General features: G+C 44.1%; 3 protein-coding genes across 7 annotated transcripts in view; 1 reads left to right on the forward strand and 2 right to left on the reverse strand.

Moving 5' to 3' along the window:
• Window positions 1-4,559, reverse strand: part of LOC111833134 (semaphorin-5A-like) — a 67,836-nt gene extending 63,277 nt beyond the window's left edge. The window contains exon 1 of the mRNA XM_072711105.1: window positions 4,223-4,559. The gene's annotated coding sequence lies outside the window, so the exon portion shown is untranslated. The remainder of the gene's footprint in view (window positions 1-4,222) is intronic.
• Window positions 4,560-13,425: 8,866 nt separating this feature from the next.
• kcnj9 (potassium inwardly rectifying channel subfamily J member 9) lies at window positions 13,426-23,296 on the reverse strand. 5 transcript variants are annotated; one of them, XM_072711107.1, is made up of 10 exons: window positions 23,156-23,227; window positions 21,433-21,651; window positions 20,532-20,653; window positions 19,544-20,115; window positions 18,873-19,086; window positions 17,510-17,711; window positions 16,933-17,125; window positions 16,361-16,558; window positions 15,524-15,654; window positions 13,426-15,228 (listed from the first exon to the last, which is right to left on the reverse strand). In XM_072711107.1, exons 4-10 carry the CDS (start codon window positions 19,833-19,835, stop codon window positions 14,947-14,949), a joined length of 1,512 nt encoding a protein of 503 aa, XP_072567208.1. In that variant the 5' UTR covers window positions 19,836-20,115; window positions 20,532-20,653; window positions 21,433-21,651; window positions 23,156-23,227; the 3' UTR covers window positions 13,426-14,946. The 5 variants fall into 5 exon arrangements, with proteins under 5 accessions (XP_072567208.1, XP_023646898.1, XP_023646897.1 ...); XM_023791130.2 differs by lacking the exon at window positions 23,156-23,227 and adding an exon at window positions 22,417-22,438; XM_023791129.2 differs by lacking the exon at window positions 23,156-23,227 and adding an exon at window positions 22,095-22,394.
• Window positions 22,614-26,355, forward strand: eif3f (eukaryotic translation initiation factor 3, subunit F). Its single transcript, XM_023791133.2, has 8 exons — window positions 22,614-22,771; window positions 23,193-23,263; window positions 23,614-23,693; window positions 24,734-24,871; window positions 25,139-25,230; window positions 25,358-25,494; window positions 25,986-26,099; window positions 26,213-26,355. Exons 1-8 carry the CDS (start codon window positions 22,660-22,662, stop codon window positions 26,288-26,290), a joined length of 822 nt encoding a protein of 273 aa, XP_023646901.1. The 5' UTR covers window positions 22,614-22,659; the 3' UTR covers window positions 26,291-26,355.
• The last annotated feature ends 934 nt before the right edge of the window (window positions 26,356-27,289 follow it).

The raw sequence follows: 27,289 nt of genomic DNA on the forward strand, positions 1-27,289 counted from the left end.
GGTCCAGTGCCAGCCCGGTAAATAATGTAAATGGCTTTGTGTAGTAGTCATCTATTGTGTTGTCACTGTGCTGTAGAGTATGTCACGTATTGGGTTTAATGTTGTGTTGTAATCAGTGGTGTGCGTGGGCCTGCGGTGGGTGGTGTAGATACTCGGGGCGACCTGCACAGTGAGCAGTGTGTGTGCAAGTTGTGAGGATGAACGGTACAGGCGCAGTAAACGCCTCCTTGTGGTTTATTCATGCTGCCTTTTGCCTCATGATGACAGAATGATGCCTTGGCCAATCTTTGCACCACAATGTTTTAATTATATGACCCATGACATGTTCAAGATTCTAACTAAATCTGCACAGTAGATCAATCTTTTGTGTTCCACAGAATAAAAAAAAAACAATGCGTCATTATCCTGTTAATAAGCACTGGCAAGTTTCACCAACAGCACTGGCGATATTAAACAAAAGTGTTTTGGTTAGTGATCGGATTTTCCAATACAGAAATATGGAAATGCAAAATGTGTATTAATTGATGTATTAAACGTAATTTAGGTATAAAAATTTCCATCTGCTCAGTATTTGTTCCTCATAACTTCGATGTTAGCGCCGATGCTTGTGGTCAACCAATCAGCAAGCTATGGCTGTAAGCGCCAACCAATCAGCAAGCTATGGCTGTAAGCGCCAACCAATCAGCAAGCTATGGCTGTAAGCGCCAACCAATCAGCAAGCTATGGCTGTAACTGTCTCCCCAGTAGTTTGTGTTTGAATGAAAATATACCTAGCCAGGAGTAGGAACTACAATTGGGCCGAGTTCCTGCAGTGTGAACATGACAAAAGTCCCTGGTTCCGGAAAAATGTTCTGGTTCCAGAAAAAAAAAGTTCTTGCAGTTTGAAAAAGCCTATTGACTGTACCTTGCACTTTATGTTTGCATCTGTAAACTTCTCACTGCTGTATGTGAAAGAATGTATCCCTGGGCTCAATGAAGTACATCTTATGTATGTTTATCTTTAAGACACGACAGCCAACTTGAAAAGTATGATTAGCTGGAGAGCAAAGAAGGTACATGAGATGGGGATCATATCGTAATTTCTTAGTTAAACATGCAACCAGAGCCATTATAAGATCCTTAAACCACATTTTAAACTCACAATCTCATTGCTTGCTCCAGTGATACTAATATCACAGTTATCTGTGATATACTAATATCACAGTTATCACATTTTATACACACTTTGTAGTTTGACATGCATTTCCTACTTTGAATCTCTGAGTTAATTTATGAATCCAAACAAACCAATAGCCTAGACTGAAAGGGAAAGAGTTCTGCATATTATGAGAAAGGGAGCACATGTTGCATTGCAAGGGAGGATTTTATTTGAATTTATTTTGCTATGCGTCATTTTCCAAATGTACTTGGTAAGCGTTTCGAGATTGCACTGTAATAAGAATGACCCCAGTGCCTTAATACATTTCACAGAAGTGTTACTTTTTAAATTCCTTTTCTAGCAGTCATCTGGACGTCAATGAGAGTCATAACACAATGCATTACATTTCAGAGGGAATGAACTTTTTGACTCATGCAATAAAAACCGAGCAGAATTTCATTCGGAACGAGGTCAATAATTATCCACAAATTCTGCATCAAAGACGGAGCTGGGGAGCTGGCAACGGACATGAGAGTCAAGCAGTCTTCTGGATTTACAGGATTAATAGCTGAAAGCCTTTTATTGCATTAAGAAACACATTATACCCGGAAGCAGTCCTCATCTGTTGACTGTAACCAAGGCCTTCTATCTGGAGTCATTTATAAACTCTTAGCAGATTCATATGCACATGAACCAGAAGCTGTACACATTTGGCCTATTTATATGGCCTCATTTATATCTACAGATATATATATATATATACAGTATATATCATGTTTATACATACACACATACGTGTGTGTGTGTGTGTAGTCAGTCCTGCTACAACATGAGTAATGTGTTCCTGAAAAACCTCCTGTTGACTAAAATTGCATATTTACTGAACCCCTAAAGTCCCTTAAGGTGATTTTTTAAATCTTTCATCTTCACCACCAGTTATAATCTTGTGCGCACAAGATAATTTACTATAAATTCCTATGCGTCTCCAAGGACTTCAGATGCGCACAGAGACCATATTATAGACAGAATTCAGCTAATCAAGTTGTTTTTTCACATTAAAAGGTCATACAGTACAATCTCATACAATTAGAACGTCGTGTCATTCACAAAATGCATTTTATCAACTCAATAAATTCATTTTGTGTACACAGTGCATTTCGTGAGTGATAGTAAATCATTTTGTATACGAAATGTATCCCATGAATGACAGTCACGGACGGAACTGGAATCACGCAACGCTTTTGTAGACCCAGGACACGCATTTCGTCTTTTGCTGAGTCAGGAAAGGCACCAAGAAACGCGTTTCGTCTTTTGCTGAGTCAGGAAAGGCACCAAGAAACGCGTTTCGTCCACAAAATGGTTGATTTCGTCAGGAAATAATGTTTTTTTTTTTGTGGCACAGAATGCATTTTGTGCACGAAAATGAGCGCTTGACACTTGGCACAAGACAATTTACTATAAATTCGCATGCGTCTCTAAGGACCTAAGATGCACACAGAGACCATATAGTGTCTACTGTGAACGATCATGAGCCACATCAACACAAGCGCGCGGAAACCGGTGACGCTACACATTCCTCACCAGAAAATACTAAACGTCGCTACTTAATATAAATACACTAATCTGTGTTTATTCCTAGGGGATAGCGCAATAAATTAAATTCTGGTTTACGAAAAGAAGGCTGAACTTTGTTTCTACTTTAGTGATTACGGTTCATACTGCTGACAGTCTGTGAGTCCTTCATAATTTGCTAGGCTTTCCACAAAAAAAAATTAGTGTTTGCGTTAACTGACGCACTTTCCCAAGAACATCTCTGAAGTCTTGCACAGGAAGACAGCAGTCATGTGTCTCTCACAGACGCAGAAATCTGGCATTTATCGCATGAAAGGATTAGTCTTCAAACACGTATCCGACACTTCATCTTACAAATATTTGTGGTACGTAGGCTACTGATACTGTTAGAAAGTTAGCCATCATACGAGCCCCCCCCCTTCTACCCAAGAGGGAAAACAGGCTCTATATCGATTAAAGTCCTGATCTCCCCGTCAGCGGAGACAAACACGACAACCGAACCCCAGTGGCTGTAAAAAAAGAAGTCAAACCTGACATCGATGACTGTCATGCACCCACAGTCTTTTTGTTCTGACCTGGTTGTGAAAGTGCTGACATTTATTTAAAGGCAGACCTCAAGTTGAACTGATAGCACCATAAATCGCTCCTTTCCTTAAAAAGCTCCTTAAATGAACAAATTAGTATCTGGTAGCGCAGGGATAAGCCCCAAATCCCCGTTCTGCTTTTTACCTTTCAATTACCAATTTGTATACACCTGGAATACCAGGTTTCAATTATTCGAATCTCATTACCGACAGAACAGACATAGCAGAGCGTATTGGTGTCTGTCGTCCGTGGTGTATGGTTATTGCGACCGGCAGCACGTTGCAAATTAAAACAAATAAATTCAGATAATTTAATCTATATTCACTTATAAGCAAAGTCCTTTTCCAGTTAATATAATGAGCTCTCAAAAAATTATCTATCAGCGCATTTCGAGCACAAAGCCGAAAGCAACTTCAAGACGGCAACAAGCAAAATAATCATCATTCATCTTACAATGTCACGATTGACATAATCTCTGTGACAGCGCCATCTTGCGGTCTGAACCGTGATCCTGCGAGGCGCGTTAAAGGATCGCGACAGCCCAGTTTCATATCTGCCCTTTAACAGAAATCACATGCAAAACAAACAAATTCAGCTCATCTTTAAGAGATATTTGTTTCCAAGGTCTGTGTTACTGTTCGTGTTATAATAAATAATGTAACGGACATATTAAACTGAGAAAAAAAAACACAACACGTCTATAAAGAAAGAAGGTACGTTGGTCTGGAATAAAAGTTTATTTCTGACATGTAATTATCTCATTTTTGGTCTATCTGGATAAAGTCAAACTGCAGTGCAGAATCAGCTTCTAGCTACGCGATCCCTTACGATACTGGTCTCATCACAGCTTTCTCCGAGTGGCAAAAGTAGCGAAGCAGGCAGTGAATATAAGCGGGAGTAGAAAACACGCATTTGAAAATCACTTACCAGTTAAAGTGCAACAATATCGGCGTTCATCTAGTTTCTGCCATATAGCAACTTCGAGTGAAAATAATCTCTGCTATTCAAAGTCACAGGTGAGCTACAAGAAAAGTTGCAGCAATCCCAGTTCATGCGCTCCATCCACGGACCTCAGAGGACTCAACCTCTCTCCTTCTCCGCTTCTGTAGTCTGCTTCACTGATAGGCTGGAGTGGGATCCCATGCACCTACTTTGCTACAGAAGAAAGCGCACAGGCAGTCCATAGGGAAGGCCGCGCCGAGGTCTGCGGGTTCTACACCGTCATCGCCGCACGGCCGCCTGCGAGTGCGGGGACTCATCGCGCACGTCCCTCTTAATCGCTCGCTCCCTGCCTGCCGAGCGCAGTGCCCCCCCCCCCCCCCCCCTCTGTACCCCCCCGCTCCTGCAGTGGCTTCATATTCGCCTTTACGTGGTTTATTCCGGAGGCGCTAGAGGTGCGTAGGGGATGTGGGCAAATGGAAGGTTCATTTATCACTGCAAATGCCCTCGAGACGCCGAACGCTGTATATCTGCGCAGTAATGCCAACGATATTGGGTAATTCCCTTATTTATGCATACAGGTGTAAGTACTTCCACAAGCATTAAACTTTCGATTTCAGTGTTGACTGGGTGATTTAAAAATGAACCGAAGGTGTGTGCAAACTTCTAATAAATCTAATTTATTAGAAGTTTCAAAGTATTTTAATATGTGCATTGTCAGAATTGCTGTCCTAATGCAAAATATCCATATATTTTTTTAGGTGCTTTTATTTTTTTGAAGTCTAAATTTAATATTTAAGACCCCATGTCGCTAAATCAGAATAATCCTACTTCACTGAGCTGTTGTGCTTCTGCAAATAAATTCTGTTCACAGACCATTTGACCATGAGATTATCATTCGCTCAGCGCGAAGCAGCGAGGCACGGGCGTACCTGCACGCGCTACACAAAGCCTGATTTCCCAACCAGTGCGCTGGTTAAATGAAAACCATATATCGCAAACGGGTTTCGGGGCGAGCTCATCTCCGCATTACTAATTGAAAGTAAGTAGCACAATGGCTGGATATCTGAAATTTGACTGGATATCTAATCCTTTCAATATAACACCGTTTTGGCCTAAGGAAATTATATGCGAATAATAGTATATTTCAGCTAAAAATAAACACTACAGTCAGTATATTTTAGAGCAACAAGATAGTCGGGTAATATAAACATGCTCTTCACTGTTGTGCTGAAACGCACCTTTTACCATACAGCGATGTATAGGCCTGTAGGCTACCTGTGTACAGTAACAGTGTGTATGCTGGTCCGTAATATGACAATTACGTGTGCTGGTGGTATTGAGAAAATTGGTCATTACCGGTGCTTACTGAGTCACCGTAGGCACCTTCATATCAGTTTGACTACAGCTTCACCCCAAAGGCAACGACCTTTTTCTGCTCTGATTGACAAATTTAAATAAATCATTTACCTACGTAATTAAATGTCATTAACTGCAGTCGGTATATGCTGCTGGTTTGGCAGTTTGAGAGAAGGGAGAATCGACAATTCAGTATTGTATTTCTGCTTTTAATTATATTTGTCCTCTTGTAAAAAAAAAACATTAAAATAATTTTGTCTAATTAAGTGGAAAAATTGTTTTTAGCTATCACAATCTGCTAACTGGTTAACTTTATCTAGATCTATTTAAAAATACAAGAACTTCATTCATTCAGAATTTGAAACCTTTGCAATGCTTTACTTTTAAGAGAATTGAGGTATTATGTATAATTTTAACTACAAAATGTGTATTATCAGCTTACTTTCAGGGAAAACACTTCTGATAAGCAAAGAGATCTAACAGGTGCATTTCACACTGGAACGGACCTAGAAATTCTAGGCTTTCTGACAAAGTGTCACCTTGCCCCCTCCCTGTCAAATTTTCCATGCGATATTACACATTCAAGGGCCTCTGTCTAGCGCAGGGCCCCCTGTGTCTGGCAGGGTATCCATCCCCCCCCACCCGATGTCCCTGTTTTCATAGGTTAGGGGGAAAACAGTGTACTACTGCAGCCATTACAGCTGTCCTGTCTCATGGTTGTGCTGAATCTCAGCATTTTCGTTTGTAAATATTAGTAATATCATTTAGGCTGTTATAGAGCCTTGTGTGGTGTAAAAGGTAAATCAGTGGAACTATTAGTTTTCAGATTAAAATCCCCACATGGTTTGGGAAACTGCTGAGTACTTTTTATTTTCTCAGTTCAGTGACATTTCATATTACGGTAAAAACTAACAGTTGTTCTCTGGTCTCCCTCAATGTATTTCTACGAACCCTTTTAGCTTCAATAAGCCCGTACAGCGGTTGCCTGGCAACTGACTCGAAGACAGCGAAGACGTGCCCCCCCACCTGGCCTTCCCTCACAGCCCTCCGTTGAGAGGTTGCCGGGAGATGACTCATCACCGCTGTCCCGCTCCAGTCGACCAATCAGTCCGTCTCGCCACGTCCCGCCTTCTGACAGGTTGGCCCCCATTAAACTGCTACTTTTTTGACCCCTTTGTTCATCCTAAAGGTCTTTCCCTACCCCAGGGAGGCAAAAGAGCGCCACCTACTGGTCTCTCCCATCAGGGCTGGCTGCTGCCCTCTGGTGACATCCAGTCATCCAACTTGACTCGGTCTTGCTGTACTTGGATGCCGCTTCACCAAATTGGCTCTCATTCTTACTGCTTCTTATGCGAAAAAAAAAGGTAGAGAATAACTAATGAAGTGAAGAATTAATAATAACCTGGTGAAAGAAAGACTTAGTGCAGCCCAGTGTAAAACAGCAGCAGGATGAACCTGTGGGCCAGCTGGTGATTTATAGTGACATCTGAGACTTTGTGAGCAAAGTCGTCACCTTGCATCACCAGGGCTGGGTGTTCAAACCTTCTCCCATCCTTGGAGTTGTCATGTTTTCCTTGTGTTGGTCGGAGCTCATTCAGCATGTCTCCATTGCCTAACCATCCTTCCAACCCCATAACAGCTAAATCACAACTGGGGTTGCAGGGGGGGGGGCGGAGCCCATTCTGGGAACAATGGGTGCTGGCAGATACCATCTCTGGACAGCCGCCAACACACCACAGGGCCAACTTAGAGTTGCCAATGAACCTACCCTGCACGCTTTTGGACCGTGGGAGGAAACTGGAGCCTCCGGCAGAAATCCACACGAACACAAGGAGAGCACGTGAACTCCACACGGAAAGGTCCTACGAGGACCAAACCAGGGACCTTCTTGCTGTGAGGCAGCAGCACTAACCACTGTGCCACTGCGCCGCTCCATTGCCCAACCATGGCCGTGATACTCGCTGTTCAGTACTGATGACTCTGAGTTACCCCTGGAGGTAACTGCATTGCAGCCCCCATGAGATGAGGTTCAGATGGACTATGGAGAGAGATTAATGGCGAGATGAGGGAGGGGGCTATGTGTCACAGTCTAGCTGGTTCACTGCATGATCAATGACAATGAAGGTTCATTGTCCTTCAGTTGAATTCAGATGGTGAGAAGTTGCTCCACACTAGACGAATATCATCAAAATAGAGAAGAATCATCCGATGAGTCAGTAATTTAATTCTGGAAATTAAAAAGCCAATTACTACAGTTAGAAATGTCAACGGGAAAAAAAAGTTTCATCTGGGGATCAATTATATATCAGACTCAACTGAGAGTTTAAATATTTCATTGAACATATGATAAAGGATGATGAATCCTGACTCTGTGGTTTTTTCCCCCCCATGATTTAGCTTGAAAGTCTGTCGGTTTTGCTGGAATTTCTGAGAATAAATGCACATGCATCTCTAAATTACTTGTATGCTGTAAGTATGCATTTGACAGCATTTTATGGTGAGGTAAACACTCTCACGTAAGACATCTGCCACACAACTAGCGATGAGCTATCAGTCAACTATAGGTCCTTTACCCTCATCTTTTTCAGCGTAAAACATTAAGAGACTCTTTGAAAATCCAGTTTTTCTTCTGGACAATATGAAATATTTACCCAGGTGTCAAAGAGTCGGCCCTGTGCAGCTAGGGCAATGCGATGGGACTCACTCTAGGGCAATGCGATCGGACTCACTCTAGGGCAATGCGATGGGACTCACTCTAGGGCAATGCGATGGGACTCACTCTAGGGCAATGCGATGGGACACACTATAGGGCAATGCGATGGGACACACTCTAGGGCAATGCGATGGGAGTCACTCTAGGGCAATGCGATGGGAGTCACTCTAGGGCAATGCGATGGGACTCACTCTAGGGCAATGCGATGGGACTCACTCTAGGGCAATGCGATGGGACTCACTCTAGGGCAATGCGATGGGAGTCACTCTAGGGCAATGCGATGGGACTCACTCTAGGGCAATGCGATGGGACACACTCTAGGGCAATGCGATGGGACTCACTCTAGGGCAATGCGATGGGACTCACTCTAGGGCAATGCGATGGGACACACTCTAGGGCAATGCGATGGGACACACTCTAGGGCAATGCGATGGGACTCATTCTAGGGCAATGCGATGGGACTCATTCTAGGGCAATGCGATGGGACATGACGTGTTATATGCAGCACCGGAAGAGGGGCAGTAATTGTGTGCAGACATGGCTGACTCATATTATTCTGCTGCTGTCGAGAGTGCAAGTGTTAGTCCTGTAAAATCAATAAAACGCATCACAGTCTGCCCTTGGGCGCCCACCTAAGCTGTCCTCTTGTACATTTTGGATTATGGTTGTTTGTATGGCAATATAAACAAATAATTTTCTTTTCTGTAAAAATGGCGATGATGAAGTTCGACATGGAGGCCGAGGGGGGGGCGTGGTCCCCGTCTGGCCCGGCGACGTGGGCGGTGCATTGTGGGAGGTTTGGATGGCGTTCGGAAGGGAGCAATTAAACAAAAATCTGACTTCATTCCTTTAAAAAATCAGCCGTCGCTTTAACTTGCTTCTTGCGTTACGGCTGAAGATCGCAAACTTATCCAAAAACTTTCTGCATTTTACGCCAAGTAATGTCAGTCAGCAGAGCTCTAGAAATTAATATATATTAACATTTCAACCACAGTTAGACATTAAACACTTCATGTAACAAATACGGTTCTTTTCCATGAACAATATTGAGAAACAATGTATTTATATATATATTGGGCTGTGATCCCTACTTATATGCACAGTGGTTCCTAAACTTCTTTCTTATTTATATACAGTATATTATGCACTGTGTATATTACGTAACTCTTGCCATGCTTGCTGGGGGGGGGGGACCGATATATATTTACCCCTCAAGATAATTGGGAGGTTCCTTACTGAACCCCTGCCTGCCCCAGCTCAGGTTAGATGCCCAGTATGATACTGTCTTCCTGGGTCTACCTCCCCACCCATCCCTCCCCCCGCCCCTCCACGAGAAGCCGACCCGACGTCCACATCGCTTTCGCACTTCACGTTCCGTTCCTCAACCTGAGAGGCCTCAGTAAACACGGGCAGGTTTGGGTGGGGGGGTGGTGTTAGGGGCGCGTCGCTGTCGGAGTGTCATCTGTGTTTGGGGGGTTCGGGGCTGATTTGATCACTATCAATGTTCAAACCCATGGAGCCCCGAAAAGGACATGAAGAGGAAAAAGAAATCGATGGTTGGAATAAAATAATATAAGGTATGATTTCCTCCAGTTAATCTGCGGTTATGCCTCCGTCTATATAAAAGCAAACTGCTATATGTATCATGTTTTTCTTCAAGCTATACATCTGAGTTTGGGAATTTTATATATACTTGATAGAAAGTACTACATTTCTTTACTAATTGGGGGGGAAGCAAAAGCCCCAGATTTTGCCCTGAAATGCATTCGTACCTAATTAAAATTCATCATTTATAAAGTTTGAAACGTACATAAGCTCCCCCCCCCCACCGCGAATAAATCTCAGCTCCAGCTCAGAGTTATGAATCCGTTTATTGGGGAATGCGTCTCATAAGCAAAAGCCACAATCCGAATGCATGCTGGGTCACCCAATTAATCAAAACCTTTGCAAACATGTCTTTTATTCTCTCCTCTCCTGAGTATTTATTTTTCTATGTTGCTCTATGGTCAGATCTCCGTTGCAAGCGGACAAAAGAGCGAATCTCGTTTGTATATGCTGCCGTGTTAACTAAGACTCCTGGGAGATGCTGTGTCTGACATAGTTTCAGTTCCTCATGCAGGGAAGTCTAGTTTTTTATTAATAATCTGTCATGGGAGCTAATTGCTATATATGTCAGTGATTCTGACTGTAGTCTGGCCATTCCTCAGTCTAATGGGAGAGACCCAGTAATTCGCTCATATTGATTGTGGCTTTTCTTTTACTTACCGTTTCTTGCCCATTCATTAAGCATGACACCAAAGGGATAGAATTGTGCAGAAAAATGTAATATCAAGGCAGACTCATTGCACATAAAGACATGCTCCATCAAAACTGGCCTTACGCAATCGGATGCAACATCTGTAGTCATTTGTAAGCATGTTGACATAGAGGAAATTGCACACGATGTTTACATATATCTTCTGGATCTTAGATGTAGTTTCCAAAGAGAATGCGAGAACAGAATGAGAAATATGGGCTACTGTCACAATTATTACCCATGCAGTAAAATAACATGTCAATCAATACAACGCAACACCTACACTTACAAACCAAAGGCCGCCACCGTGTGGTAGTATACAAACATTACAGCAATTACTATTTACTATGATGTGCAATGTCTGTAGCCTGATTTTCTGTGCTTCACTGATTTATCCCCATTTAATTCATCTGAATGATGGGAGTATCTGATGGATAGTGCCCCCTGCTGGGTGGTGAACCTGCAGCCTTTGGGTAACAAGTCCAAAGCCATTAACCCCACAAATGTAAATCAAATCATAATATAATTATAATCTGTAAATTGAATTTTAGTCATAATCCGACATTGTTGCTATACCTTTACTCTGTGTTGTAACCGTCAAATAATAATGCACATGCAGCTGTCTTGATTGATTCTATGATGATTCTTGATGATTCTAGACAGTGTTACATACAATAATACTAGTATACTCTACACAGTACATATACTTAATTTTCTTGTCTTTTGATGCCTGGCTGGGAGACGCATTACTTTGAAGCATGTAATTCTATGTGACATATGAATTGTGTTCTGCCTTCCGCACGGCCTTAGAAAAGCTATAGTTTACAGCCTTTCGATGCTGAAAAATTACAATTTATGGACGTTCTGATCGCCGAGTTCCAGGAAGTCTCACAGACAGCAGTTCTTACGTTCACAAGCATCACCACACCGTGCGTAAGTCCATGAATGCAGAGCCAGTGAACAAAGGGATGAGACATGCCTTCAAACAAGGGGGGGAGGTCACAGGGACACTGGCCCAATTTGAAAGCTGATTGGCCCTCAGAGTGCCCCCTGACCTGTCACTCAACGATTCAAAAAATATCATTGGCTACTTATAAGGTTATCCCCACCCCCCTTTAAAAAACCCTAGATTCGGCCCAGCCGTGCCCCGAATGGCAGCGCTGGGACGCATGCCGTGCATAATCCAGGGAAATGCCAGTGCTGTCGGCACTTCATCTTCGCCCGCTAATGAGCGACTTCGCGCCAGCTTACGCTAAAAGTTAATGAAGGCGTAGCCGGCGTGCCTGACAGATGCAGGCCGATATGCCGCGCACATCTGCAGGCCCGAGTCCGCGGCGGACGTGCGAGCGGGAATCTGTCACGGTCTCTTCTCGGGTCGTTCCTGGGCGTCGTGCCACACAGCGCTCCATCACTCACACGGCAAATCCAGCCAGACACAAGCAGACGATACAAGCAGCTCCATGAAAACAGGGCTTTGCCCATCATAGAGAACAGCTGTCAGCTTCTCTCACCTCCCTTCTCAGGCCAAAGATGGGGTGTCAGAATATCTATTACTGCCCCCCACTGACCATCTACCATGACTAGGGTCCCGGTGAAATGGAGCTTGATTTGTCACTGGTACAAGTACATCTTACGCTACTGCTTTTTAAGGCACGCGTGCATGTAATGGGGAGAACAAAGCGTGGGGGAGGAGCACAGGGTCAGTCATTCAACCAGCATCCCTGGAGTATTTAAGGGGGCGGATGAGGGCCTCGCTCAAGGGCCCAGTGAAGAAGATGAAGAAAATACCTTTATTATCACTGTACATATACACTGAAATATAGTTTAGAGTAAGCCTGCAGGGGTCAAGTTAAAAATATGAAAGAGTAAAATTTATAGATAAGAAGCATTATAAGTAGAATCGATATACAGCTTCTCCCCAGGTTACGATGGGGTTACATTCTGACAAACCTAATATCATAAGGCGAAAATATCATAAGGCGAAAATATCATAAGGCGATAATGCTTTTTTATACAGACACCTAACCTCACAAACATCACAGCCTAGCCTACCTTCAATATGCTTAGGACACGTACATTAGCCTACAGCTGGGCAAAAACATTCACACAAAGACTAATTTCTATGAAAAATTGAATATCTCATGTAATTAATTGAAAAATGAAGTGAAAAGCATTTACCCATCGCAAAGTCGAAATATTGTAACACGGACCATCGTAACCCGGCGGGGGGGGGGGGGGTCTGTATAAGAAAAACAAAAATGAAGCATCACCATCACAGTGCTGAATGCTGGTGTTGTAATGAAAGTAAGCAGCGGCACAGCACTGATTAGAGAGGATAAACACAGACTGGGGGAGCAGAATAAATAGTTGTTATATTGGGGAGGGGGGAGGTAGGTAGTAGGAGCAGTCGCAGTGGCTGAGATGCAGTTGGGTTGGGGCTGTTGTGCTGATCATAGGCCAAACTCACTGAGCCGCACACTGCACGGGCCAAACTCACTGAGCCGCACACTGCATGCCTAACCCACGCAACATTATCGTAACTGCTTATTACCCACTGGGGGTGCGGGGGGGCCGGAGCCTATCACGGGAGCATCGGGCGCAGGCAGGAACCAACCCTGGGCGGGCAACAACACACCGCAGTGGCCATACATTTACATCCATTTGTCCATTTCTCTTAGCAGCTTAATGGATCACATGGGGCTTGGATTCCCAGGAAGTACAGAGAATTCGGCAGAGCGCCCCCTGGTGGGGATACATGTTCATGGCAGGACATAGCTTCACACGCAAAAGCATGCAGCTCAGGAAACTGAGAGACACCGAATGTTTCATGTTATCCTTTATTACACCGTCTTCGTAAGGTAGAGACAAATGTGACAGGAATAGTAATTTGGCGTGTGATTGGGGGGTGGCGGCGGGGGCCGGCAGTGGATGAAAGGTCAGGACAAAATTAATAGCTGAACATTTACCCGTAATCCCAGAGGTCCAGCTGAGAACAGTGGTGGCTAATATGAATTACCCACAATCCCCCTGGATTGGGCAGCGAGTGTGAGAGTAAACACAGCCCACCGCGGGCGCAGCAGCTTTGGCAGCCAGTGCTTATGAAATATGAATCAGCTCGAGCAGAAGGACAGGGTGTTAATGAGGGTGCGACTGTCACACAGCAGATATTTACCACATCAAAAAAATCATATAAACAGGTACATAAATAGACAAAGGTAAACAGTAAGAGTTGAAAAAAATAGATATTATATTGCAGCGATATGAAAAATTTCTAGAATCCATGTTAAATATCGCTAATTTCTAATACGTTTAAGTCATATTAAAACGCCAGAAAACGGCTTTCACAAACTTTAAGCAACGAGAAGAGAAGCTAATCGTGTCAATCAGAATCCATCTTTTTTTACACGATACATGTGTGGTTTGTACCTTCGCAAGTCAATGCTGACTTTAAAAAGCATTAACTGTGACGACTAACATGTTTTTCCTTGGATAGTTGATCTGTTTAAGTGAAAATACCCATTTTATATATAATATCCAGTTGCAGGGCAAACTGCCAGCTTGTATACAGAAATACAATAAATCTTGAAAAATTGAGAAACTTGAGAAAGATATCTTTGCTCACTTTGCCCTACAGAATACCCATGGTGTGTAAATATGTGCATTTAAAAACTGCATCTGCAACAATTATCGAAAGTTTTAAGAGACACTGTGGTGTTTATCGGCCTGTTATTCTATAAACCATCAGTCTATTTTTCTAAAGACCATTAATGCGTTTCCTTGCGAGATGCGTTTGCAGCGAAAAGCCATTAGTATATACTTCTGAAGGATACTTGTTGAGAGCCACCATCTGTTCCCTATCAGGATCTCCATTCACAGAATCTGTGACAAATTCCATACTTGGTGGCATTTCCATCTCAGCTTGTCTCTCCGGTGTCACTCCCCCATAATGAGCTCTCTCCGGGATTCTCAGCACCTGCCCTTTAAATCCGTCCGCCTCTGTGTCCCTCTGCCAGCAAACTCTTCTCTATTGATTACCTGGTACCTCCAAAATTAACCGTCAGCCAGAATAAAATGACCACTTACTTGCTAATTATGCAGACAAATAGGTTTGTATTACCATAGTTTCTAACTCCCGACAAGTATATTAGGTACATTTAAGCAGAAAAAAAAATCTTATATAACATTTACACTACTAGGAAACAACAGACTTTGCTACATCTGTCTATTTTTTTTTTATTGATTTCTAATTTCGTTGTGTACCTAATACAAAGTTAGCATTTTAGCTATTTCAGTGTTCTATCTTGTTCTTTGTAATAAATAGTTGTCGGCTTTTTTTCCTTTTTCTCAAGCTTCTGACTCTGATTGGTCTGTGGTAACACTGCCATTCTGCTCTCCCTGCCCTGATTGGTCCTGGTTTTCTGGAGTCCCGCCTACAACAAATTTTGGCCCAACACCCTCTTTCCCATTGGCTGAGCCACTGTCAGCCTGCTTCTCCACAGGGTCAAGGAGATTGGGACCCTCCCACCTCTCCTCGTCTAGGCGGCTAGAGATCGACCAGTAGAGATGGGCGTCTAGGCGGGCGGCAGCCAATGACAGCTCTCTGGCCGAGCATGAAGGCGTGTCCACCTGAGAGTAAGAGGCAATATCACGTAGGAAATCAGCGGCTGAAACACATGCAGCACAATTCCTGAAGAACTTAGATGAGGCAGATGGAAGCATAAAAATAAACTGCATTTTATAAACATGAGCTTTTGAAATTTAAGGTACTTTCATGCATATATTTTTGCCTAAATACTATTCAGGTAAATATGGAGGGTGGATCATCTCCCTTCAAAGTTCAGCGAGTGTTGAGTGAAACAGCGGAGTCCACTAGCTGTTATTCATACAGGAAATGTATGCAGGACGGCAACGGCCGGCGCACCTCGAAGGTGTGGTGGAACGCCCCGTAGTCCACGTCGAAGAAGCCCTCAGCCAGCGACATCATGGGGCTGAAGCGGTGACCCCAGAGGACCTCCTCAGCCAGGTAGGAGCTGCGGGCTTGGCACGTCATGCCTGGGGGAGGAGGAGAGCGCGTGTGAGACGGTCCTGCCTCCTACCCATTAACAGGAGGAACCCAGTGAAGCACCAGCAGATCTGAAGTACTCCTTAAGTGAAGCAGCACTGTACGTGACATTCAACAGGTATATATATACAGCACTGCGCGAAGTCTGCCATTTAATCTAGGTAACAAGTGTATAATTGTACAGAATGTAACAGCGGAATATATGCAAATGAAGAGTAACACAATAAGAATTAAGAATTTCTTCTGTTCTCCAAAATGTTACTGATATATGGTTGGACGGCTAGATGAACACGGCTTGAGTTCCCAAACCCTCTCCTCAGGGGCACCTCAGCCGACCCATGTTTTCATTAATGATCACCGTTGGCTCACTTAATTAATAGATTTAATTAGATAAATAACTTGATGAGGTATTGATTAGCCAATCGTGGTATGTTAGAGGACGAGTCAACAAATATGTGTATATTGCATGGTTACTTCAGGTCCTGGGGTGACTTTCAGAGAGGTTTTGAAATGGCTAACACACTTAATATATTAATTTGACATAATCTTGACATAACTGACATCAACAGAAGATATTATAAAGATGACTTTTGCACAGTGCTGAATTTACACAAAATATACACACAATATACACAACATGTACACACAACATAAACAGAGCTGATGATGTGTGTGGTTTGAGGGATTATAACTAACCAGTGGCTTCTACCATTCCCTCCAGTATGACCACAATCTCAAAGTCCTCCTTCTCCAGTTGCGCCTGCGACATGTCCCAGAAGGCCGAGCGGGAATCGATCTCGTGCGAGATCACCAGCGGAGACACCAGGAAGAGGCGGTCGTCTCCCGTCTCAAAGCCCAGGCTGATGTCTGTCTGGTCCAGAGGAATGAACTCCCCTGAGGCACAGAGAAGAGGAGAACATGAGCACCGTCTCACAGGGGTGACTGACCGACGTGGGTCCGGAGCAGCCGGGAGCATTAGCGGCGTAGCATGCGGGAAGGTAGCATTAGCGGCGTAGCATGCGGGAAGGTAGCATTAGCGGCGTAGCATGCTGGAAGGTAGCATTAGCGGCGTAGCATGCGGGAAGGTAGCATTAGCGGCGTAGCATGCGGGAAGGTAGCATTAGCGGCGCAGCATGCGGGAAGGTAGCATTAGCGGCGCAGCATGCGGGAAGGTAGCATTAGCGGCGCAGCATGCGGGAAGGTAGCATTAGCGGCGTAGCATGCGGGAAGGTAGCATTAGCGGCGTAGCATGCGGGAAGATGGCCGACCTTCCTGAGTCTGCTTGGACTTGATGAGCTTGGCTCGCATGTTGGCGCCCACGATGTGCGAGCTGCGCAGGTCCCCGACACGGAACATGAGGCACAGTCGGTCGTCCCTCAGAGAGATGACAGCATTTCGGGAGAAGACCAGCGTCTCTGCGCGCTTGTTCGGCTGCGAGATCTTCACGAACATGCAGCCCACCTGAGCGGTGAAGGGGTCGCTTTGTCACAAACTGACGAGACTGAGCTATTTGCTGTGATGCTTCTTCCCACAGACCTGATACATTTACATTTATTTATCTAATGCATTTATCCAAAGCGACATACAATTGAGAAAACAGGGTCAGTAAATAACTTGGTACGGTATTGATCACCGAAACATAATATGCTAGTTGTAAACTCAACAAATAAATGGATCATTACTGCAAATACTTTGGTCTCTCAGGAACTCTTCGGGGTTAAGGGCCTTGCTCAAAGGCCCAATGGTAAAATCATTCTACTGATCAAGGGATTTGAGCCGGCAACCTTCTGATAACAGCATCCCAACACCCTGAGCCACACCATTCCCTTAGAACAGCACTCTCACCATGAAGGCGTTGACCATGGATCCGAGAATGGCCTGCAGCAGCAACAGCATGGTTCCCACAGGGCACTGGTCCGTGATGACCCGATAGCCGTACCCGATGGTGGTCTCCGTCTCGATGGAGAAGAGGAACGCCGAGATGAAGCCGTTGACATTGTCGACGCACGGCGTCCACGTCTCATCTTCCAGGTGGTCCAGGTCACCTCTGGAAGGCGTGCGAAGAAGCGATGAAGAAAACAAAGGAGACGGAGGTGATGAATACTGCTGATCTGATTTCGTGCAAGAATCACTCGGGTTGGGAGGGACAACAGAATCGTGTGACGCGTGGATGAGATGGGAGAGACAGGTTAACTGTGGCTGATGCTTCCTTTGCAGGAGAAACATGGACGTAGGACCTAGAGAGAGAAGCAAATGAACTGCGTGGCACTGAGCTGCGTGGCGCTGAGCTCAGCACATCAAAGAAATTATTTCATCCATGACAAGATTCCAGGCCCGTAGCCAGAAATAAATTTTGGGGGGGTGGGTTGAGTTCGGTATATTTTGCCAACTTGGTGGGGGGGTGCGTTCAGTAGATTTTGCCGACTTGGAGGGGGGGGGAAGGGGGGCAGTTCCCCTCCATAGGTTTTGCCAACCAGGGGGTGGGAGCAATATTCAAACAGGTTTCAAGCTTGTAATTTCACTACCTTTTTGTGTGTTTGGCCAATAGTGGTGAAATTTCGGAGGGGGTTTCAGACCTGATATTTCCTACATGGTTACACGCCAGCAAGATGCAGAACTGGTCTTGGGGTGCGGTCACGTTAACTGGGAAGGCAAGATTATGGCTGTGTTCGAATCTGGGGCCTGCATCCTTCGAAGGACGCGTCTGTGTAGCCTTTGTCGGCTGTGTCCTTCGAAGGCTCACGCAATGAATCGTGGGATATTTTGAGCTGCGAATGATCCAACTGGTGGATCCTTTGCAACGCGGCAAAAGACGGATGCATTTCTAGCCTGCATTTGAAGAAGCCTTTGAAACGGGACAGCCTTGATGCATCGCTGTGACTCATTCGGTCTTTGAATGCCGCCTTCAAAGGATGGTGCCCCTGAATTTGGGCACAGCCTATATCAGCTTATGTCTCTGCCCATTAACAAGGAACATGCCTTGGTCACCTGACCCTCTGTCCTGAGACAGAAGCACACCCAGCCCCTCACAGTACTGGGGGAGCGGTTGAGCTTCAGCGGATATTTGTGAATTCAATTCACCTCCAACTGATCATCAGCTGTGTGTCGCAGAGAAAGGAGAGCAGGTCTTTCACAGGTATTTCACCGATGATCAGCGCCACGTGACCAAAGGGGATTCACAGAGTTTTGGTACCCAGATTTGGCTCACCTGCAATAGGCAATCAGGTACCATATGGCCCCGAAGAAGAGCCAGGTGACGGCGTAGGCCATGACGAAGACGAAGAGCGAGCAGCGCCAGTTGAGATCCACCAGCGTGGTGAAGATGTCCGTCAGGTACCGGTACGTCTCCCTCATGTTCCCGTGCTGGACATTGCACCTGCCGTTCTTCTCCACGTAGCGCTGCCGTTTCCGCTTGTTGCGCCCTGATGGTTGAGGCCGGTCCAGGAACGGAAAATGAATCAGGAGGAGGAGAGGCAGAGGAAGTGTGTTTGTTTTGGGGTGGGGTGGGGTGGGGGGGGGATTGGGGAGAAGATGGAGGGTGAGTATGGTAGATTTCGTTAAAGAGGACTGGTAAGAATTAAATTTTGGGAGCGTTAAACTGTCATGAGGCAAAGGAGTGAGCAGCTAGTCTGTAGCACTTGGTATTCATCACTGAAGGAGACCAGATGTCAGGAACGAGAGAGCCAGGGATGGTCACACAAACAAACACGAATGTGGGAAGAAAAAAAAACAAAAACATGAGAACATGGATATGAATGATGGATCCAACCAGAGAAACAGACAAGACAGACAAAATCAATGTCTAGAGACCAGGGAACCTAGACAAGAACCGGTGTCTGACTCACATGCACATTATGCATGAGTGTCGAGAGGTCTCACCCCAGCCAAACTTGCCCTTTTCGCTCCCGGCTCCCTGAGCCTTCTTCTGCTGCTGATACGCCTCAGCCTGAGCCTCTCGGGCAGCCATCTTTGCCTGGAACGCTCTGTTATTGGACGAGGCCTTGGAGGGTGGCGCCGTCTCCGTGGTGACGACGTGCCCCAGTTCTTCGGAGACGTTGAAGATTCCCGCGGGCGTAGACGGCTCCGGCGCATCGTCCGTGGGCCCTTCCCGTTTCTCGGTGACGGGGAGGGAGATGGACTCCGGGATGGAGGTGAAGTTCTCTAGGGCCATCTTGGAATTGTGTGTCTATGCGTGTTTGGAGGTGTGTGTGCTGGAGATTACCTGTGTGGCAGGTAGGGAGGAACCAATAAGCTAGCAGGTGTACCAACGTGTGTGTGTGTGTGTGTGTATTGGGTGAGAGAGTGTGTGTGTTTGCTTGCGTGTGTTTGTGCAGCACAATTAGCTTTGATGTTTTTCCTTTCTGTATGACCCTGACAATCGTTATAACGTATCACAGTGGTTCAATATCAGTGACTGCAAAAATTCTTCAGTTAAATCTCTGGCCAAGTTTCTTTACATGAAAAAAACAGAAAAAGACTAAAGTCAGTTAAACAGCATGTATGAGTGCACGGAAATGTTTGCTTATCATAAACGCAAATATTTGCCTTTTATCATACGATCTAGGACTTTTCAGTTATTTAGGGTAAAATGTGCGGTAATATAAAACAGGTTGCACAAGAATGAAAACGTTCCGGAGAAAAAGCACAACCCCATTTCAGAAATCACTAATTTAGCAGCAGGATAAGAAAAGCATTAACTGCAATCTGCAGAGCAAACAAGCAATTCAATTTAAGAAAAACCTGCAGCATCTCCCAGGGAATATCAAGCGCTCAGGTCTTAATTAATGACCTGCCCAGTGTGGAGACATGCTGGGAGGGGAATTAAAACGCAGGCAGTTGGTTAGGCAGCTGTGAGGCGCAGTGGTACCCATGTGCCGGTCCCAGGTCCCTGTCGAGGCGATGCCCTGTGCACGTCACTGCCAGGCCGAACGCGGGATGCATGACCATACAGCTCTTCTCCCTGCAGCTGTTGCTCCAGTAAAATTATAGCTGCATAAAATAGAAAATGAAAGATGTCAAGTTGTGAGCGCTGAACGTTGTCCTAGTTAACAATCTAGGACATACGGATGTTCTACAAGGAAGACAAGAACAGAGAGAGAGAGAGAGTAAACACTCTTTTGTTATGATTTTGTTGTATTTGACATCTGTAAAAAGCACGATGCGATCATTTTTGGATCATGTTATAAACGGTGATACAAAAAAGACTTCGGTATCTGACAGAGGTATAAAACAGGTTAAAAAGTCATACTCAGTAAGCGGAGTCGCAGCCACGAAGCACTCACCCCAATAATGTTTCAGTAGCGTGCACACTGTTCCTGCCCATGAATTTACTTTCCTTCCTTTAGCATTAAGAAAAATACGAAACCACCATTGTTTTTTACGTCTAACGTTGTCCTTAATGTTGAACATTAACTGGGTATTCATTTCCTTCCGCGAAATGACAGCCGTATCCTGGCGTATAATAAAACCCATGCACGAGCCCACTACAACATCCATTTGTCTTTTCTCCCATAATGTTATTAAACAATCGTTTTCCGCCGGCGGTTTAAAAATAGCCTGTATAATAAAATATGAGCATGAGTAATTACCTGCTGTACCTGCAAGCGTTCGTGCAGGTAGTTCACATGCACAAAATACTAAAATTAACCATGATCATGAACAGAAATGTATTAATATACGATGTTTTATCTTTCTTGAGCCGTGCAGAAAATTTAAACGGCCTTTTCATTTACAGCAGAATATTATAAAGGTTTTTTAATATGCCTTACCTTGTGCCGTATCCCCTTCCCAGATTTTCTCGTATTAGTTGTATCCTTTTTAAACGAGTGTCGCGTTAACGCGTTACTCCGATTTTCATTAATAGGGTCATGGCCATTTCAGGTTCTGGCTCGGAAAAAGCCCTCCGTGGACGGTGGAGTGCGGATCGGGCGGGTCGGGAACCGCATCGCGTCTCACCGCTCCAGAAACAATTGATCTCCTAGCAGGATCTGCCGTCACAATGATCCGAGATAAACCGTAGGCAGCGTTAGGAATGACAAGCTAGTCACACTCCATACCTAACAGACATTTTCACCTATGTGCACGAGTTTCTATGGGTAAAATGGAGGCTATTCTTGGTGTAAGCGCGGGCGAACGGCAGCGTGAATCAAGAGCCGAAGTCCGGTGCGCAGGTGTCAGAACAGGCTGGCGGCGCTCTTACCCCTATTCGCCCCCCATCTAACACTCAGATAACGTCCAGAAGCGCAATTAGCATTACAGATTGCGAACATACGCTCGGCTGCTCGCTGTAAAATACGGCCACTTTGTGATAAAACAATTACTAATAATTATTATGGCAATTCTAAGTCGTCATCGTGCCACACAAATTATATCTTCCGTCACATAGGCCTATTATTAATAAGAAATCAATAAGAAAAAGAATATACATTACGTTGTGTCACGAACTATGGCAAGCCAACACGCTCAGACGCTCCTCAAGCTTAAAATAAAGTGTTTTGTATAACACCCCAAAATAACATTACTGTAACATTATATACTGTACAGAAGTTTTTCCGGTAACTGCGATTTTTCCCTTACGCGTCATATTACTTATATGACGATGGTTGCATTAATACAATTAAATTAATGTCGTGTATGTTGTTCTTATTGCTGTTCTAATTCGTTATTACTGCAAAATTCCTTAGGCTACCCATACCGAGTGTGTGACAAAAAATTTCCCTCTTCCAATTTGTATAAATCACTCATATATCTACCATCAAAGCCATATGGTTAAACATTTTTGTGATCCGTTTTCAAACAACCCGTCAAACAGAATGTCCCCTATACTTTCCCCTGACTTGATGACGAGGCTGAGGCGAGCGCTTGAACCTTAGAAGCGGCCCGTATGCAGTGGCGCTTGCTGCCCACCAGAGGGAGTCAACTTCGGAGCCGTCACAGTGGCACACAGGCCGCATGATATCTATGGTACTGGAGGCAGCGCCACTTCCTTTTCCAAGATGTCGGTGTACGGGCCGGTGGTGAAAATTCATCCCGTTGTGCTCGCCTCTATCGCTGATTCGTACGAACGGCGAAATGAGGGGGCCAGCCGCGTTATCGGAACGTTACTGGGTGAGTTATATAACCCTGTTACACTCGATTTAAGAGAATGTTGTTTAGTGTCGTCAAACCGACCCGATTGCTGTCCGATCTCGGAGCATGCGGCATTTAACTATTTATAATGACTATGTGATGGATATAGATCTGCAGTGTGTTGTCATTTTAGCGTCCTGCTAAATATTTGAGATAAAATACGGTTTATGTAGATTGATCAGTAATTCAGACGAGTCTTTTTAAATGTTATCTAGCTAGCTGATCTTGTCTAGTGTGGACATTTACGTTAGACACCGTTTGTAGGTGGATCCACTGTTAATTTAATCAACTGGCCTTTCTGTACATAAAACATGTCACGTTTATATTTCATTCTGAACGGAGAGCACGGAGGGCGTAACAAACCTGTAAATGTGTGTCGTCTTTGTTTGGATGCCAACAGGGACCGTGGACAAACATACGGTTGAAGTCACCAACTGTTTCTCTGTTCCCCATAATGAATCGGAAGATGAGGTGAGGTTAAATGATCTGTTTGCAATGGTCTCTTCTTGTGATTGTGAATGAGTTTGTGTTTCAGCACATGGACCCTGCCAAGGCTGTCCGTTAAAATTCCAGGAGCAGCGTTACCGTAGTAAATAAACCTAGTAAAATGTCAAGCTGTATTAATGGATACAATTTCACTTTGGCATGTTGTGTTTGGATTTAGATAATATTCCATACAGGAGTTGACCATACGGGTAAGAGTAACCAGCATAGTGGTTATTTGGGTTGCCTTAGTGACAATGTTACCTTGTCCAGTAAATTTACTGTTGCACTCTGGGATTGTGGTGCTACGGTCAAATTGTCCTTTTTTATTGTGATAGGTTGCCGTTGATATGGAATTTGCCAAGAATATGTATGAGCTCCACAGAAAGGTCTCTCCCAGTGAGGTTATCATTGGCTGGTGAGTCTGTTAACCCCCACATGCATTTCCTTAGTCTGCTTGTCTCTCCCCATATTCTGGACCATTTGAAAGTCTGGACACATCTGCTCTTAATGCATTTGCCTCTATTTTAGGTGTGAGATTCACCTTATAGTAAAAGGCCTCAAGACAATGAAGTAATACATATCAAATATTGCAACGACCAAGAGAAGTGTCCGTTTCAGAATTTTCTCAGATTTCATACTCTTCAAAATATCCTCCTTTTGCTTCAATGACAGCGATGCAGACTCTTGGCGTTCTTTCAGCAGCTTCCATATATAGCCACCTGGAATACTTCTCCAATAGTCCTGAAGGAGTTTCTACAAGTTCTGGCCACAAGTTGGCTATGTTGCTCTTACTCTTCGCTCCATCTCATCCCAAACCAGCCCTGTAGGCTTTAGGTCATGGATTATGGGGGCCAGGTTATCTGTCACTGCACTCTTTCCTGGGTCACAAGATACTACAGTACTTGCATAACCTCGTGCTTAAGGTCATTAGCCTGTTTAAAAACAAATGACTTTCAGTAGGTGTGTCTGACTTTTGACTGGTACTGTATTAATACATTCTTAAATGTAGTGCTGTCTTAGCCAAAGTTTCTGTCCATCACGCTTCTGGGGAAGGTTTTTGAGGACATAAGGGATGCTGAAAATGTCGTGCATGTTAGATTTACAGTGTGAAGTTTAATTTGTCACATACAGTCATACGCTGTAGTACTGTGTCGTGAAATGCTTTTCCACCTGTTTCCATTATGGTACTTGATGAAACGTGCCTTATAAAGAAAAGCAAAATTGTATAAAAATATAAGAATAAAATACGAATTAAATAAAAATAACAATGAAGATACGAAGCCTGCAAAACAGATAAAAGTACAAAGTGGTAAATCGGCAGTAGTAAAAGATGTGCGATTATAGTGTGGTATGATAAGTTACTTTTTAGCCAAAGTTAAACTGTTAGTGCATGCTGTTGTTTGGGGATTACAGTGAGAATGTATTACCCATAATTCTTCTGTCCCGGGTTTGCAGGTATGCTACAGGATATGACATCACAGAGCACTCAGTGCTTATTCATGAATACTATAGCCGTGAGGCTCAAAACCCCATCCACCTGACTGTGGACACAGCCCTGCAGAGCGGCAAGATGAACAACCGTGCTTACGTGAGGTGGGGTGGCCAGTGGCACCCGTCTCTTTCAAGTTGTGTAAATTGTAACGTAGTCAGCACTGTAGCCCCCATATCTGTTCTATGGTCCCACATAGAAAATAGAATAATCCTTTTTTATTATTTTGATGTGGGGTGCCAGCACGGACAGGTATGGCTGCCTCTGTTCGCAAAAGGCTCTCTAAACTGCTTTTGAAAAAGCCTGTATATATTTTTTTATTTTCTTAGTACACCTGATGACGTGTTGGGTTATTATTAATTTTTTTCCAGTGCTCAGATGGGGGTGCCGGGAAAAACAGTAGGTGTGATGTTCACACCCCTGACCGTCAAGTACATCTACTATGACACAGAAAGGATAGGCGGTGAGTACCTGCTCCCCTTCACCGGTGATCTGCAGAAGCATTTTGGCCGCTGGCCGTATAGCAGATGGAATGCTTTGGAAAGTCATCTGCAGCTCACTGATACAGTAGCTCTCCTCTCCTGTGTCAGTGGACCTTCTCCAGAGAACGCGAGTGTCGTCCAGCCGCACCAACGGTCTGACATCCGACCTGGAGCAGGTCGGGACGGCGGCCTCACGGGTTCAGGACATGCTGGCTACAGTGCTGTCTTACATCGAGGATGTTCTGGTGAGCCGATGTCCTGTCGCTCCGGGGCAGTGCTGGCAGCAGTGAATGAATGAATGCCTTTATTGTCATTGCACAAGGTACAATAAAACTCGGAGACTGTCCTTGAAAAAGTCAGGACACACACACACACACACATATATTATAATATAATAGTGTAATATATATGTGTGTGTATGTAAATTATGGAGTAAAATGCAAAGGTGCAGTAGTCTAGAGGTTGAGTGTGGTTCAGGTGTTGAGTAGTGCACGTGTTTGGAGGATGGTGATGATGGTGATAGTAGTGGTGATGATTGTGATAGTGGTGGTGATTGTGATAGTGGTGGTGATGATGGTGATAGTTGTGGTGATGATGGTGATAGTTGTGGTGATGATGGTGATAGTTGTGATGATGATTGTGATAGTGGTGATGATGGTGATAGTGGTGGTGATGATGGTGATAGTGGTGGTGGTGATGGTGATAGTTGTGATGATAGTGATGTTTGCCCTCTCAGTCCGGTAAGGTCACGGCAGACAACAGCGTGGGCCGCTTCCTCATGGACTTGGTGAACAAAGTCCCCAAGGTCACAGCCGAGGACTTCGAGACCATGCTGAACTCCAACATTAACGTGAGCTTCCTGTCCTCCTGCTTGGGTCTTGAGTGCCGTCTTCATTGCAGCTGCGTAATAACTCACCGTTCTGGTGTAACACCATGCTTGGTGTCTCTCTCTCTCTCTGCCAGGACCTGCTGATGGTGACCTACCTGGCCAACCTTACCCAAGCACAGATAGCTCTCAACGAGAAGCTTGTGGTCCTCTGAATTTAAAAAGATGGAAGCAAGAATTTTAAACTTCACATATAAGAATAAAGGTGTCAAACATTCCATATGCGGTTTTCTTAGTGAATTACTGGAAACTCTGGAGGAACTTGCAGCGATTTTCTGCACCAACAACATATTTATTTTTATTTTTCCTATGATGCCTATATACTTTTGAACATTATACCATTTGGAAACTTATTGCTGCATATTATTCTTTATAATCCGTATCAAAAATAGATTTATGGAAGGGGATAGGTTTCATAATGATTGTCATAAATGCAAAAAATAGCATAGTAATAATTTTATCCACTCCGATGGATTAGATGTCTGACTGACTGGAGTAGAAATGACTACACCGGATTTCTGACTTGCCACTAAACGCTAATGCGCTTTGCAGTTACTCAGAACTAGAGAGGATCACATTCAGTTCTTGACCTATATTTGTCAAAATGTTGTAGTATTAACGAAAGCCCAGTTTACTGTGTATTTAGCCAGTTGAAAAAGCTCCAATTAAAATATGGGCAACCATATGATTACTTTCTAACAAATTCTATGCATTTTATAGAGATTTACATTTTTAATTACAATTTAATAAGTGGTTTTCCCCACACATAAGTACAGCTGTGGCCAAAAGTTTTGAGAATAACAAATATTAATTTTCACAAAGTATGCTGCCTCAGTTTTTATGATGGTGATTTGCATATACTTCAGAATGTTATGAAGAGTGATCAGATGAATTGCAATTAATTGCAAAGTCCCTCTTTGTAATGAAAATGAACATTTGACAAAAAGACCTACAAACACTGAAGCAACAAACTTTGTGAAAACTAACACTTGCGTCATTCTCAAAACTTTTGGCCACAATTATTATAGCTGACCAGTTTGAGGATTCATTAGAACGATTGCTTAAGATGTCTAGTATGTGTATCATAACCTTGGTCAGGTGTTTATATTTCTTTGTATAATATCTATCTTCGTTTTTAGTTATACTACTTGCTC

Source organism: Paramormyrops kingsleyae, chromosome 4 (assembly GCF_048594095.1).
Source record: "Paramormyrops kingsleyae isolate MSU_618 chromosome 4, PKINGS_0.4, whole genome shotgun sequence".
NCBI lineage: Eukaryota > Metazoa > Chordata > Actinopteri > Osteoglossiformes > Mormyridae > Paramormyrops > Paramormyrops kingsleyae.